Source organism: Podarcis raffonei, chromosome 12 (genome assembly GCF_027172205.1).
Source record: "Podarcis raffonei isolate rPodRaf1 chromosome 12, rPodRaf1.pri, whole genome shotgun sequence".
In the NCBI taxonomy this organism is placed as follows: Eukaryota; Metazoa; Chordata; class Lepidosauria; order Squamata; family Lacertidae; genus Podarcis; species Podarcis raffonei.
Window position 1 is genome coordinate 20,333,809 of NC_070613.1, and position 14,185 is coordinate 20,347,993.

The window sequence follows — 14,185 nt, forward strand, 5'->3', positions numbered from 1 at the left end:
AACAGGGCCTTGTCCAGAACCTCTCTCCATCTGCCCCTTTTCACAAGGCTGTGTGATGAATGTTTACATTAGATGTGCTGTCACTGACTGCAGCTCCAGTTGTCAAAGCTGCCTCTTTCATCTGATCACTCAGGTATATAAGTGTAGTGGTCAAATAACCCACTGACCATATTTACATCTCCAGCCCTCCCAATCCTTTTAACACTAGGGAGATGACAAAGGGAAAGCTTCACACCGGCCATTTCCCAAATTTCTTCAGGGGTACCTTCAACACTGTCCCAATTTAAAGTTTTCTCAGTTGACAGAAAGGGTTTGAGGAACTAGAATTCCCTTCGGGCTTTACTACAAGCCCAAGGCCTAGAACCTATCCCGGCTCCTATTTCGTCTCCTAAGGGAAGGGAAGACGGTCAGCGGCACTCGGGAAGCCTTTTCGGACTCGGGTTCCGGCCGCTTACCGCCATCCCATGGGTTTCGCTCGGGGGGAAATGAAAAAAACGAAAAAACAATGCCGCCCTCTGCCTCCTGCGGCCCGCATCGGGCCTAGGCCTCTCGCTTCCTTGCCCCGCCGCCAAGCGCCTCTCGCCGCCTCAGCTCGCGCTCAAGCCCTCGCGGTCGCGGGGTAAGAGAGAGAGCAAGAGCCGCCGCCGCCCCCTTGCCCCCTCCCGGCCCGGAGCAGAGCGAAGGGAAGCGGTTGGCTCCCCTCCCCCGCGGCCTGCAGCGGCGGCCGAGGCCTGCGCTCGAGTAGTTTCGCTCGCCCTCCCACACTCCAGTTACTGCCGCCGCCGCCGCAGGGGCCTATCGGTGTGTGGGGCTGCGGCGGGCGAAGAAGTCGGTACCTGGTAGGGCTGCGAGTCCCCCTTGCGGTCGTGACAGCTGGAAAGAGAGGAGAAAAAGACGTTACGTTAGCGAGCGACCGTTACTGGCCGTTGGTATTGAGGGGGGGGGGTAGGAAAAAGAGAGAGAGAAGAGAGAGAGTAAGACGGGAGGAGGGCGGAACGAGAAAGGGGGTTATTTACCCATCATTGAGTCTTTGCTTATTCCTCGCATACATTACCATCAATGCCCGGCCTGTGTGTGAGAGACTGAGGGGACCAGGAGGGCGCGGCCGGGCCACGGGCGCCGCCGAGGGGGGAGGGGGAGGCAGCGCTCCGACCGGGGACAGGGAAGAGGAGGAGGAGGAGGGGGAGGGAGGGAGGAGGAGGCGGAGGAGGGGCGGCTCAGGCAGCTCGGCTGTGAGGGGAAGCAGCGCTCACGGGCCCATCTCCTCCTCTCCGCACCAGCGAGAAGGAGAAGCGCCCCCGCAGGACGGACACGCGCGCACAGCGGGGCGCGGGAAGCACAAGGCGGCCGCGTCCCCTCTGCTGCTGCCACTGGCCGCCTTCGCTCGCTCGCTCGCTCGCCCTCCGCCGCCGCCGCCAACACCTCCTCCCCCCTCCCTTCAGCTACAGCTCCAGCTCCCAACACTACCGCCGTCCGACTACATCCGGGAAACTCGGACGCCGCCGCCTTCGCTTAACGTCGGCTGATATCGGCTCTTTCCGCCAAAGCTCCTCCCATTCCATCCAGTCCTTTTTTCTTTTTTGAACCCACCCTCTTTCTTAAGTCTATGCCCCGCCTCCTCCCTTCCGGATGCTAAGGCGGTTTCCTTCGGGAAACATCGGCCATTTCCGTCAGGCTCCAAGAAGCCCTCGCCTGGGTTTGTGTGTGTGTGTTTTTAGCCTCCCTTCTTCGCTCTCTGTGCGGTCCCTGCAGTTTCGGAAAACATCGGTAGTCTCCGTGCAGCCTGCAGCCCTCGCATTTGGGCGGCACCGGCTGTCTCCGTCACGGATCGCTATCTCCACTTCGACTATTTCCGCAAGGGGAAGGAGAAAGGAGAAATGCCCCCCCCATCTTAATCCTCCGAGAATGAGCTCCGGAAATACGCTCGTAAAGTGGATAAATTCAAGCTAGGTGGCTTGGAGTTTGTCTTTCGTTCCTGTATCCGCTGAACGACGTTCTCTGCTGGGAGAACAGAAACGCGTTTTGTTCCATCCCCGACGAAGCCGAAGTTACCGGAGTTATTTAGTGGGCGTTACCGGAGGTGAGGATGGAGAACTAGAAAAATGTAGCTATGAATGGGACTTTCGTAGAATTATAGAGTTGGAAGGAAGCCCGGGGGTCATCTAGTCCAAGCCCCTGTAATTTAAAACAAAACGTCACCAGAACCATTTCTACACTGTGTGTAGATTGTAGTTTGACTCTCCAAGGAAAGCCTTTTGGGGTGAGGACACGAAAACTTCCTATTTGCATGCCTATCCAGGAGTAAAACGCATTCAGTTATGCGTGTTCCCAGGTGACTAGGTAGACACGCTTCGCCCAGAGCCCTCTGTGGCCACTTAAGGCGCGATCCCATCCCGCTTGCCCGAGAGTGAGCGCCTATGGACCTGAATGGGATTTACTCCAAGCTCCATCGAGCTGAAGCGGGGCACAGCTTTCCGAGCGAGCCTTTGCAGAAGCTGCAGTCCCGGGCGGGCTTATTGAGCAAGAGATCGCCACAAGGGCGCCTTTCCTTCCAAAGAACTAAGCGCCGCGCGGCCCGCGCAACGCTTGGCTTGGGCGGAGCTGACGCCGCAACGACCCGCCGGGGCGTTTGCTTGCGGGAGGGGAAGAAGTAAGGGCCGCCGCGGCTTCAGTGCTCGCAGTGCGCAGCCGCGGAGGTGCTCGCTTCCCTTCCTGCGCGGTCCCCGCGCCGAGGTGCCCAGTGGCTACTGCGGGCCCCGCCCCCTCCCGGCGCCTCATTCCGAGCGATCCGCGGCAGGAAGGAGGGTGACAACGGAGCTATTCTGGGAGGCACGTGGGCGGCCGCTGGTCTATTCTGGGTCTGGGGGAAAACAGCTGCCCGAAGCGCGGAGGCGAAGCAGGGAGGGCGGGTTGCCGGGGAGGCATCTCCCCCAACTGGTGGCTCGGCGCCGCCGCCGCTTGCTTTTCTTTTGCAGCTTTAGCGGAAGGTTTTGAGGGGAGAGAGAATACAGTGGTACCTCTGGTTAAGTACTTAATTCGTTCCGGAGGTCCGTTCTTAACCTGAAACTGTTCTTAACCTGAAGCACGACTTTAGCTAATGGGGCCTCCCGCTGCTGCCGCGCCACCGGAGCACGATTTCTGTTCTCATCCTGAAGCAAAGTTCTTAACCTGAAGCACAGTTTCTGGGTTAGCGGAGTCTGTAACCTGTAGCGTATGTAACCCGAGGTACCACTGTGCAGCCAGCGCGAAGCTCCCTTTCTCCTTTATGGATGTGCAGGAAAGAGTAGGGATCTTGTCCCTCAAGGGCACATCTATGCACCCCTCCAGACAGAAAAGTTCAAGTAGCTGGCCTATTTCTCACTCCCCTCCTTTCAACCCCATGGTCAGAATCCTAAGGCAGCCATTCTGGAAATTGTGGGAGAAAAGTGCCCTGGAAACTGGCTGTATTACCCTAAGTATATTTATTTAGGAGTTAAGCACAGCTGAGCTTCTACTACTACAGGTAGCCTTAACGGTGCATTACTTTCTATTACCAGCAAATGTACAAGTTAAGCAGGCACTATAGAGGTAAGGAAGCAAATGCTTAGGCAGACTTGGATTCTTCTCAGTACACTCAAACCCTGCAAATCTCCCCAGAAACCTTACTTAAACTGCAGTAAATCAATCCTGGATAGTCTGGTGCACATGTTGCCCGTGTATTTACTGTTCTAAGCCATCCTATAGCTAGAGAGCACCTTAATGGCCCTATCCTAGGACAAAGGGGGGAGGAGACTTCTTATTATTAACAACAATAATAAAGCAGCATGAGAACCTTGTGAGAGAAGCAGGGAGGGCAAATTTCCATCAATTCTTTCCCCTATTCTGTTCTTCCTCAGTGCTCCTCTCCCATGCCTATCAAGGCATATGCATTCATATAATTTCACTCCTGCATCATTCATACATCTACACATTCTCTTGCACACAGCATTTAAGTGCACACATTTTAGAGCCATCTCAAAATATCAGCAGCTTCATAACGTCTTGGAAAAGACCATTGGCCACTTGCATGTCAGAGTGGAAGAAGTTAAAGTAATGGCAAAATAGGATCCTTGGAAACTTACTCAGATGGTTTCCTTAATCACATTTTCTACAATTGCTATTGATGTTTCCATTATGTATGTGCTGGTTTTACAGTGTTGCTCAAAAGCGCTTAGCAATTTTTCTTTCTTTTCTCCATTTAAATTATAAAATACAGGCAGACGGTGGTGAGATCAGCTGGTGGAAGCAGGGATCATTTCCTTCTCCTCCGAAGGGTGGAGCCAGCAGGATGACTCATCAGGGGGCTGTTCTGCAAGGCTATAATAATGAACTTGTGAAACATATAGAAGACTTGTACATGCAAAGAGAAGAAGTGAGCAAGCAGATCAGGGAAGCGGAAGAAGAAAAGAATAGGATCCAAGATAAAATTGAGACCCTGACAAAACAACTGGATTGTGTGTGTGAAAACTTAGCACAGAAAAATGCTGCACAGAAGAAACTTGACGAAGTCCTTGCCGAAGCAGCGTTGACTTATGAGAAGATCTTGGAAAGCTCTAGGATGCTGCTGAACGTTTTGAAAGCCGAAACGGGGAATTTAGACAAAACGATAATGCTAAATAGAAATGTGACTGGGGATATTCAAACACTTGGGCTCCAACAAACGCAGCACTAGGCTTGGTGAAAAGTTATATACAAGAAATTTCACTCTTTGATCTTATATTGGTGGGTTTATTAATGTTTTTATTATGTATCAATTGTTACTTTTTATAAAGAATATCATGGAAGCAATAAACAAGTTGAAAATAAAGTTCTTTAAAACTTAACTGCTTATCCTAAGATTGTTTTAGATGCTGCAAGGACTTCATGTTAGAGCCAACTGATACATGATCCAAGGAGCCTAGCAGCTGCTGGATCACTAAACAGAGTACTTGGGATTCAGCATACCACGGGCTGTGTTTAAAGTAACATGCAGCATCTACTATTTTTGGAACAGAAAGGAAAGAATTGGTTTGTAAAATGTTTGTGGTTCCAGTAATGCGTCTGAGGGCAATGTGGGCAGGATTTAGGACATAACACTTGGGTAAATCCTGCAGGGCTTGTCCACTTTTTTGTTGCAAGCTTTTACTGTGTCCCTTCACAACTGTAGTACACCAGCAACAACAACTTCCAAAGGAGCTTCTTGGAAGACGGGGACATGCCTCTCAGCCTGTGGGTTCTGGGGTCCCAGTCTCAAGTCATTTCAAGCTGTTGGAATTATCCTTGAGTGACCAAACTCACCTGTGAGCTATGCAAAGTACCCAGCCCTCACCAGCGTTGAGGTATAAGCCGATGGCAAGGCGTTACATCAGAAGACAACAATGCCCCTCCTTGCAGAAAAAACAACTCTGCAAAAAAAGAGAGAAGATGACAATTCTAGAGGCAACGGTTGTCCTCTAACAAAGGTGTATATTGTTTGTGTACAATACAATTCACGTCATACAATGCAAAATGTTAAATATGTTTTTCAGGAAAAATACCCTGCCCATTGCAATTGTCTTAGTCCTGAATGTTGTGTTTCTGAATTGGCCCTGCATCTTGAATTGTTCTTGGAGGTTGAAAATTGTCCACCCCAGGAAAAGTGAATAGGATTGTCTTGAGCAATCGTGGTAGCTGTCATGGAATAACCCCACAGTGAAGTCTTGCTTAACAAATGTGAAGGGGATGTTACTGATGCAGGAGGACAGAGTTGACATTCTTGCCTGTATTGAGAAAAGGAATGCTGTATATTGTTTTCTAGAATGTGCACTGAAATCTCGAAACTGAATAGCTGTTGATCATGTTTTTGAAGCCTTCAATTCCACAGAGTGTTTTAAGAAAAATACTTAAACCAACAAATGAAAAAGTTCCTTGCCGGAAAAAAAATGATTATGCATAGATGCCATACACATTTTTATTTAACTCATAATATATATATAGGTTATGAAATAGGTTATGAAAAGTTACACACACACACATATATAGTAACTTTTCATAACCTATTGCAAAAAAAATACTAAGAACCAGCCTGATTTGTAATTCCCACTTGCATGTATTATTGGGAAGACTAACTTGTAAAACACTGGGAGCGGTGGAGGGCAGGGGCAATGAAGGTAAGGAGACTGAAATGTCCTCAGATCAGCATATGACAGAGTAAGGGACTTCTGGCTGACGGCTCTGAAAAAACGGAACCTGCTGGCAGCATCCTTTCTCAAGTCATTCTCGAGGTCCCAACAACTGCAGGAAAAGCTGCTCTCCCTCCCTATGTCTGTCTGTCTGTCTGTCTGTCTCTCTCTCTCTCTCTCTCTATATATATATATATATATACACATAGCATTCCAGCATGCCAAATTGCTGCTGTATGTTATGCCTCCAAAATATTGGTAGTTGTGGGCAGCAGCTGTATAAAGAACTGCTGTCTAAACTTCCATTTTCCCTATTCGTTGAAGCTTCATTTTCTGCCTTTCAGGATAATATCTAATTCTAGTAAAATTATGTTGGACATAATATTATGTTTGCTGACTGGGAACAGTTGTGGACCACTGGGATTAAATTTACGGCATGCAATGCCTTAAGAGAGAATATTATGAAAATGATGTATAGGTGGTACATGACCCCAGTCAAGCTTGCAAAAATCTATCATTTGCCCGATAATAAATGTTGGAAATGTAAGGAAAATGAAGGTACATTCTTTCACCTTTGGTGGACGTGCCCCAGGATTAAGGCTTTCTGGGAAATGATATATAATGAATTGAAAAAGGTATTTAAATATACCTTCTTGAAGAAATCAGAGGCCTTTCTCTTGGGCATGGTTGGCCAATTGGTGTCAAAGAAGGATAGAACGTTTTTTATGTATGCCACAACAGCAGCAAGAATACTCATTGCAAAGTATTGGAAGACGCAATATTTACCCACTCTGGAAGAATGGCAAATGAAGCTGATTGACTGTATGGGATTGGCAGAAATGACTGGCAGAATCCGTGACCAGGGAGAAGAGTCGGCAGAAGAAGATTGGAAAAAATTTAAGGACTATTTACAGAAATATTGTAAAATTAAGGAATGTTGAATGATGCTGGATTGAAATTAAGTGGTTTCTAGCTGTAATGGTATAAAGGAATATGAAAAAATGGTTTTTTATAAGTAAAAATTTAAGGTTATAATAACCTAAGATGTTGGATAGAAAATAAGGTGTTTTTATAAGCTGTAATGCTTTGAGATAAGGATTTGCTGAACAAATAATTTGAACTGGACTACAAGAAGGGGAGGTATGAGGAGGTCAGAGAAATATGTTATTGAAAATTAAGTATAAGTGAACTATATGTGTTTTTAATTTTTTTTGTTTGTTTTTTGTTTGTATAAAAATTTGAATATTTTAATAAATATATTTTTAAAAAAATTCTAGTAAAATTGTGCTTGTAATTATTGATGTGCCTGACGACGGGCAGTCAGGTTGTGCATCCAGAGCAGTGAGCAGTGGAGGAATGAACGCTGGGAGGAGAAAATAAATGCCATGGTGCATCTGCAGCAGCAGAATCAGACAGCTTTACCTGCCCCACCGACAATAAAGCATGTGTCTCCCATATCTGTGTCTCTAGCTTCAGGCGCTGTAAGTGCTTAAAAAAAAATATTTTATATATGTAAGTTATATAGGTTGTTATATTGTGAATCACTTTGGAATGCCTTATGGGAAACAAACAAATGAAAGAAATAAGTTTGAAATAATAACAATAAATAATATGTGCTCTGCTAGCCTGCTGTGGAGCATGAAGTCCTGTTGGCAATGTTGACATAAGAGTCAACTCTTCTCTCAACGTCTGGAAAAGGGAGAGCGCCACCTTGTCCTTCGCCTCAGGCGGCAAAATATATTGGTCCGGCACTTTTTGCAGAGAAGCGTCCCTTGAAGGATGGTGACTTAAGTATGCAGCCACTTGATTAACTCAAGGTATATTTTGATTTAATGAAGCACATTTAACCAGTCACTTCAAAACTTTTTGATTGATTGCACCCATCAAATCAAGCAGTTAGGTAACTGTTGGTTTTATTTTCCACTTCCAACTCTGCTCACAAGGAAGTGCCAATAGTGCATAATCCCGAAGCCTGTGATGTCAATTTGAAAACATTTGGTGGGGATGGGTTTTAGGATAAAATTAAGCCTCTTAAGCCCTTAGGTCTTCTATCTGTCAGTTTCACTCATATCATCTTCCAAAACTAATGTGATAATTCCAGTGATTATTTGCGAAAAAAGTACGGAGTTCCAGCTGCCTAAGCCAAATTTGTCTGCACCATAAATACGCTCTCGGAATCCGCTGCCTACATAAATAAGTCTGTGGAATAAAGTGTACTTACATCACTCATAAGCATCCTGCTGCTCTCTTAAGAAAGCCTTGCAAGACTCAGTTAATTTATCAAGCTAAATGAGGTCATGTTAAGAGTTGCGGCACATGATTACGGCAGCTGCTGAGTATCCCTCGCTGAATGGAGAGAGAAGCCTCTGGCCAACTGTTGCCTTCTCACCCCTAAGAAGACACTTTCGAGAGGGCTCTGCATGCTTCTCTCCCATCAAAGCCCTCTTCATTGCTAAGCTTAACAGCGTTAGCCTAGACTTGCTTCCTCGGAAGTTAGTCCCACAGTAGTTTGCCCCCAGTTAAGTGTGCACAAAATTGCAGTCCAGTTCAATCACTTCCGTTAGAGCAGGGTTGGGGAACATGGGGGTTTCCAGATGCTGTTGAAATACAATTCCCACCAGACCCAGCCAGCAAGGGCAATGGTCAGGGATTATGGGAATTGTAGTCCAAGAGCATCTCAAAGACCACTGTGAACTACAGTGAGTCTCTTTCTACAATAAATAGCTATATTTTTATTTTATTTTTATTTTAAAAGAAGTTTGGGGCATTGAAAGGGTGGCTTGTGTGTTGCAATAAGCTCTGTATCTACCATTTTCCTATATTCACTCATTAAAAACTACTGCAGGGTGGAGTAGGGCAGGTAAGGTAGATACTGGGCCATTTGCAATTCCAGAGTATTTGTATTTCTAGAGTTTTCCAGACTCGTTTTCAGAAAAAGTATGTGGATCTGTTTTATCAGTAAGCCACTTCCCTGGTCCCTATTATTTCTCCCTTGTTCTTTGTGAGTTTGTTAGTGAATTTTTGAAGTGAATAGTTTGGGCTCTTTGCCTTTCTGGATACGATTTCATGTCCATCCCCAAACCTGGAAAACATTCTCCCCAAACTCAGACATTATAGAGTTGACTACAATCACTCTGGTATGATGAACTTTGCACACGAACAGAGATTGTTGCTTCACATTTTCAGGACTGAGTCATGCATGGCAAATATTTTCTGGTGTGTTTTGTTGTATCCTGACTCAAATGAAACAATCACGTTTTCCCATATTGGTTGGAATACTCTTGTTCTTTAAATTTAGAGGAAAACAGTGTTTTGGATAATGAATACTTAGATTTTGGGGGGAAGGAAAACTGCATGCCTTTGTTGTGTTTCAGAAGTTTGTTATGTTTAGGTTTTTTGAGGGCAATGGATGCATAGATGTAAATTTTGAAAACTTATGCTGTGTGTCACGGCTTAATTTCTAAATAAGAGGTATGGAGTCAATCTTGTCTGGAAATCATACTTGGGCCTCTTACATTGGAGCTGTTTCTCTTTCAATAGATGTGGAGAGAACAATTGGGGAGTGGGATTTAGAGTGGAGGAGACAATGACACTCTGCACATGCGCAATGACTAAATAAGTGCTGTGCAATTTCTGTTGAGATGAAAACTGCAACCCTATGAAATCAAAATGTTACCAGCTGCCACTGCCCAGCCCTGAGCTAAGATGTCAGTGCTCTGGAGCAGTAGGGAACAGATACCGTATTTTTCGCACGATAGGACGCACCGGTCCATAGGACGCACCTAGATTTGGGGGGGGAAATAAAGGGGGGGAAATTTATTTTCCCCCCCGCCAGGCGCGGGGCTGGGGCGGGGGAAGCCCGAGCTTCCCCCTCCCCCAGAACGGGACCCAGAGCCATGCCGAAGCTGCGCGCAGCTTTGGCATCGCTCTGGGAGCTTGCGGGGCTGGGGGAGGAGGAAGCCCTCCGCCAGCCTCCAAACCATGTCGGGAGACAGCGGGATGGCGCGCTGCGCCTCTCCCGCTGTCCCCCGAGTTTGCGGGGCTGGCGAAGGGGAGGAGCCGGCTTCTCTCCCCCGCCAGCCTTCTAGCCAAGTCGGGGGACAGCGGGAAGGGCGCGCTGCGCCTCTCCCGCTGTCCCCCGAGTTTGCGGGGCTGGCGACGGGGAGGAGCCAGCTTCTCCCCCCCACCAGCCTTCTAGCCAAGTCGGGGGACAGCGGGAAGGGCGCGCTGCGCCTCTCCCGCTATCTCCCGAGTTTGCGGGGCTGGCGACGGGGAGGAGCAGGCTTCTCCCCCCCGCCAGCCTTCTAGCCAAGTCGGGGGACAGCGGGAAGGGCGCGCTGCGCCTCTCCCGCTGTCCCCCGAGTTTGCGGGGCTGGCGAAGGGGAGGAGCCGGCTTCTCCCCCCCGCCAGCCTTCTAGCCAAGTCGGGGGACAGCGGGAAGGGCGCGCTGCGCCTCTCCCGCTGTCTCCCGAGTTTGCGGGGCTGGCGACTGGGAGGAGCAGGCTTCTCCCCGTCGCCAGCCTTCTAGCCAAGTCGGGGGACAGCAGGAAGGGCGCGCTGCGCCTCTCCCGCTATCTCCCAAGTTTGCGGGGCTGGCGACGGGGAGGAGCAGGCTTCTCCCCCCCGCCAGCCTTCAAGCCAAGTCGGGGGACAGCGGGAAGGGCGCGCTGCGCCTCTCCTGCTGTCCCCCGAGTTTGCGGGGCTGGCGACGGGGAGGAGCAGGCTTCTCCCCCCGCCAGCCTTCTAGCCAAGTCGGGAGACAGCGGGAAGGGCGCGCTGCGCCTCTCCCGCTGTCCCCCGAGCTTGTGGGGCTGGCGGTGGGGCTCTCCTGAAGCCTGGAGAGCTAGAGGGGTCGGTGCGCACCGACCCCTCTCGCTCTCCAGGCTTCAGCGAAAGCCTGCATTCGCACCATAGGACGCACACACATTTCCCCTTCATTTTTGGAGGGGGGAAAGTGCGTCCTATAGTGCGAAAAATACGGTATATGTATTCCATCCTTAGAAGAAAGGCTTGCAAGGTGACAAATGGCATTCTTATTTCTAATGGATCTGTGCAATCTATATAAACAGATATGGAAACAATTCCAGTTTATGAAACCAGTATGTGTAGATAACATACGTTTTATACACTCTGGGCTCCATAGAATCTGAGATGCCAAAAGAAATGATCACAAATCCAGAGTACAAAGGAGAAAAACATGGGTTAAGAAACTATATTTTATTGAACTAGAATCATCCTGAAACCCAAAGCAGATGTGCAGCATGATTAACGATCTGCCTGACATGATGGAGAGATTAGGAATAAGATAGATGTTGGAAAAGGAGACGATAATCAGAAGAGAAAACCCAGAGAGGTTTAAGAATTTTTGCGACTGAAGAATTCCAGAAGAGATCTCTATTTTTTGCATTGCTTAAGTGTTTTGCATATATCACAAAACAGAAAACTGTGTCAGTAAAATAACAGAAGTAGAGCATAAACTATCAGATATGTTCTGCAAACAGAGTTTTCTGTAATTATGGGGAGCAAGCATTGCTTCTTTAAAAATGGGGGCATTGATGGTTAAAGGCAAGAAGAGCAGTGCTCAGATCTGATCCTGAAGATAATCAGTGCATAAAGAGAAGAGAAAATGCAGTGGAATATTTTCTTATTTATGCATTTTGTTTGATATCCTTTTTATTTCAACAAGTATGACACAATTCAGATATGAAGGAATTATTATTATTATTATTATTATTATTATTAAATAGATTTATGTCCCACCTCTTAATCATGCAGATTCCCAAGGGTACTGCAGAATGTCAGTATATGAAACCAAAACACCTCAGCAAAGAAAGAATAAATCAATCAAAATGCAGAGTGGCCACAGAATCAGATCATGTTAAAAGCTGAACAGGGTGGGTGGGAAAGGGAAGTATCTTGAACTGCTCTTTCCCAAAGATCTGCAGAGAGAGACCTGGCAAATGTGCTTTCATTTAATTTTGAACTTTCAGTCTTTGGACTTTTTTCACACCTCCCCCCCATGCAGTAAATACATAGGCTGGATCGGAGGCACTTCAAAGAAGCGCTTCAGTGAAACATGTTGTAAATTTAAACAGGGAAAACAAGTAGAGAAAAACACAGCTCCACAGCGCCATCTGGTGGCAAAATGTTATATCGCATATAAAATGCATACAAATCGTTTTTTCTTTACCAATCTAGCTGAGTCCATCATTGCTCGCCACACATTTATTGCAGGAGAAATCAAGGCATTATCTCCCAATGTAGCTCTTCTGCTGCATGTTCACATGCTTGTTTCAGCCAAGGGCACCTGCTATTGTTTGCAGGCGCGATGTGGATTTTTGTCATCTGAGCCTAGGCATTGAACCAGTGAGCTCGTTTCAAAAAGAAGCAAAGCCACTCTCTTCCCCTTGAAATGCCCTGCTGCTTCAGGAAATGCTCCCTAAAGGTATGTTAATAGCGCTGTTAGGAACCATATGCTGCCCTGCTTAATGGCTTGGCCGCTGCAACGAGTGCTGGTTAATGGGCAATAATTAACCAATCAAGGCTTGTGGCTTGCAGCAAGATAACAGAAATGGCTGCCTAGGCCTGTTCGCAGGCGCACTCAAGGATAGGCAGCTGAACAAAGCAGCCACACCATATTGGACGTTACTCATCCCTGGTCATTGGCCAGGCTTGCAAGGGCTGATGGGAATTGCAGTTCAGCAACAGCAGGAGGGCCAAGGTTCCCCACGCCTCCCATGGCTTTTTCCCGTGGAATCATCAACCAGAGGCAGATTAATGTGAGAAACACACCCACTACTGACGGCATGTCATTCACACACGTTCCCTGAAACACAGGACTGTTCCATGCCGAAGAGCGTCCCAGGCTGCAGGGTGTCTTGCATTCCACACTGAAAATATAAATCATTCAGGAGTCACTGATGCTTGGATTTCAAAGGGAGGACGCGGTCTAGGTATGGCGCATCAGTTTCAGGCAGGACGATGGGAGTTGTAGTCCAGAAACATCCGGAGGGCACCACATTGTCTATCCCAGTTCACTCAGTCAAATTAATATCCTGAGCTGAAAATAGAGGGAAGGAAACCTGTCTGGGATATTTTTGCCCCTCGTTTTTTAACTTCCATTTACAGTCATACCTCTGGTTGAATGTGCTTCGGGTTGAGCGTGTTTGAGTTGCGCTCCGCGGCAACCCGGAAGTAACGGCGCACATTACGTCCGGGTTTCGCCGCTTGCGCATGCGCAGACGTGCCATCATTAGTTACGTTTGCTTCTGGATGCGAACGGGGCTCCGGAATGGATCTTGTTCGTATCCAGAGGTACCACTGTATTCTAAATTTACTCCTGAATCACTAGGTAGTGCCACTGATGAGGGTACACTAAGAACATAAAATTTAAACTGTGGGATTATTCTGGATTTAGAAATTGCCACAGCACTGGGATTTTGCTCCTTTGCCTCTTGTGGGAGAAATTCGTCCTCCGTTTATCCAGCAAGTTCTGAGCTGTAGTAGTGGTGTCGTGGGCTTTGAAGACACTCGAATTCAGGACGAAAGGGAGAAACATAGTAAGAGGAAGGCACACTTGGCAAACCCTCACCGTGATCAACTCCCTCCCATAAACCTATGTCCCCAATGTGGAGGGACGTGTGGATCCAGAATTGGCCTCCACAGTCGCTTATGGACTCACTGTTACAACCGTGTTTAGAAGAAGAAGTATTCAGAGGAGTTTTGTTGGACCATAGTAGTCCAAGCACATCTGAAGGCATGACATTGGCTTGTGTAAATAGTGCCACAGAGAGTATAATGAATAGGTCAAGTTGAGCTGAGCTCACAGCATGTATTGTGGGTAATGCTGACTTATGAGAAGTCCCGTTTTTATTGTTTTTACCCCAGACCAATTTTCGTGATGTTTTCTAACCCAGTGAAGTTGTACACCTCACTTCATCCTGAAAGATCCTTGTGATGTGGGGCAAACAAGCATGTGATATATACAGCTGAGGATTCCACCCCTCCATGCTTCACCCATACCAAAA

At 47.4% G+C, this 14,185-nt stretch overlaps 2 protein-coding genes across 5 annotated transcripts in view; one reads left to right on the top strand and one right to left on the bottom strand.

Annotated features, from left to right (window-relative positions):
* WAC (WW domain containing adaptor with coiled-coil) overlaps positions 1–1,490 on the bottom strand; it is a 45,873-nt gene extending 44,383 nt beyond the window's left edge. For 2 of the 4 annotated variants that reach the window (XR_008333025.1, XM_053410594.1), the window contains exons 1-2: positions 1,468–1,490; positions 837–873 (exon numbers count right to left, since the gene is read on the bottom strand). Coding sequence is in view for 1 of the 4 variants with exons in the window: in XM_053410595.1 (XP_053266570.1) it covers positions 837–873; positions 1,017–1,057 (78 nt within the window). In the remaining 3 variants the exon portion in view is untranslated. The other 2 variants (XM_053410593.1, XM_053410595.1) reach the window with 2 other exon arrangements.
* Positions 1,491–4,234: 2,744 nt separating this feature from the next.
* Positions 4,235–4,841, top strand: LOC128424445 (microtubule nucleation factor SSNA1-like). The gene has a single exon (XM_053410609.1). The coding sequence runs from the start codon at positions 4,307–4,309 to the stop codon at positions 4,688–4,690; it is 384 nt and encodes a 127-aa protein (XP_053266584.1). The 5' UTR covers positions 4,235–4,306; the 3' UTR covers positions 4,691–4,841.
* The last annotated feature ends 9,344 nt before the right edge of the window (positions 4,842–14,185 follow it).

Coding starts and splice junctions, on each gene's coding strand:
- LOC128424445 (XM_053410609.1), top strand. CDS start 4,307: ATGACTCATCAGGGGGCTGTTCTGCAAGGCTATAATAATGAACTTGTG.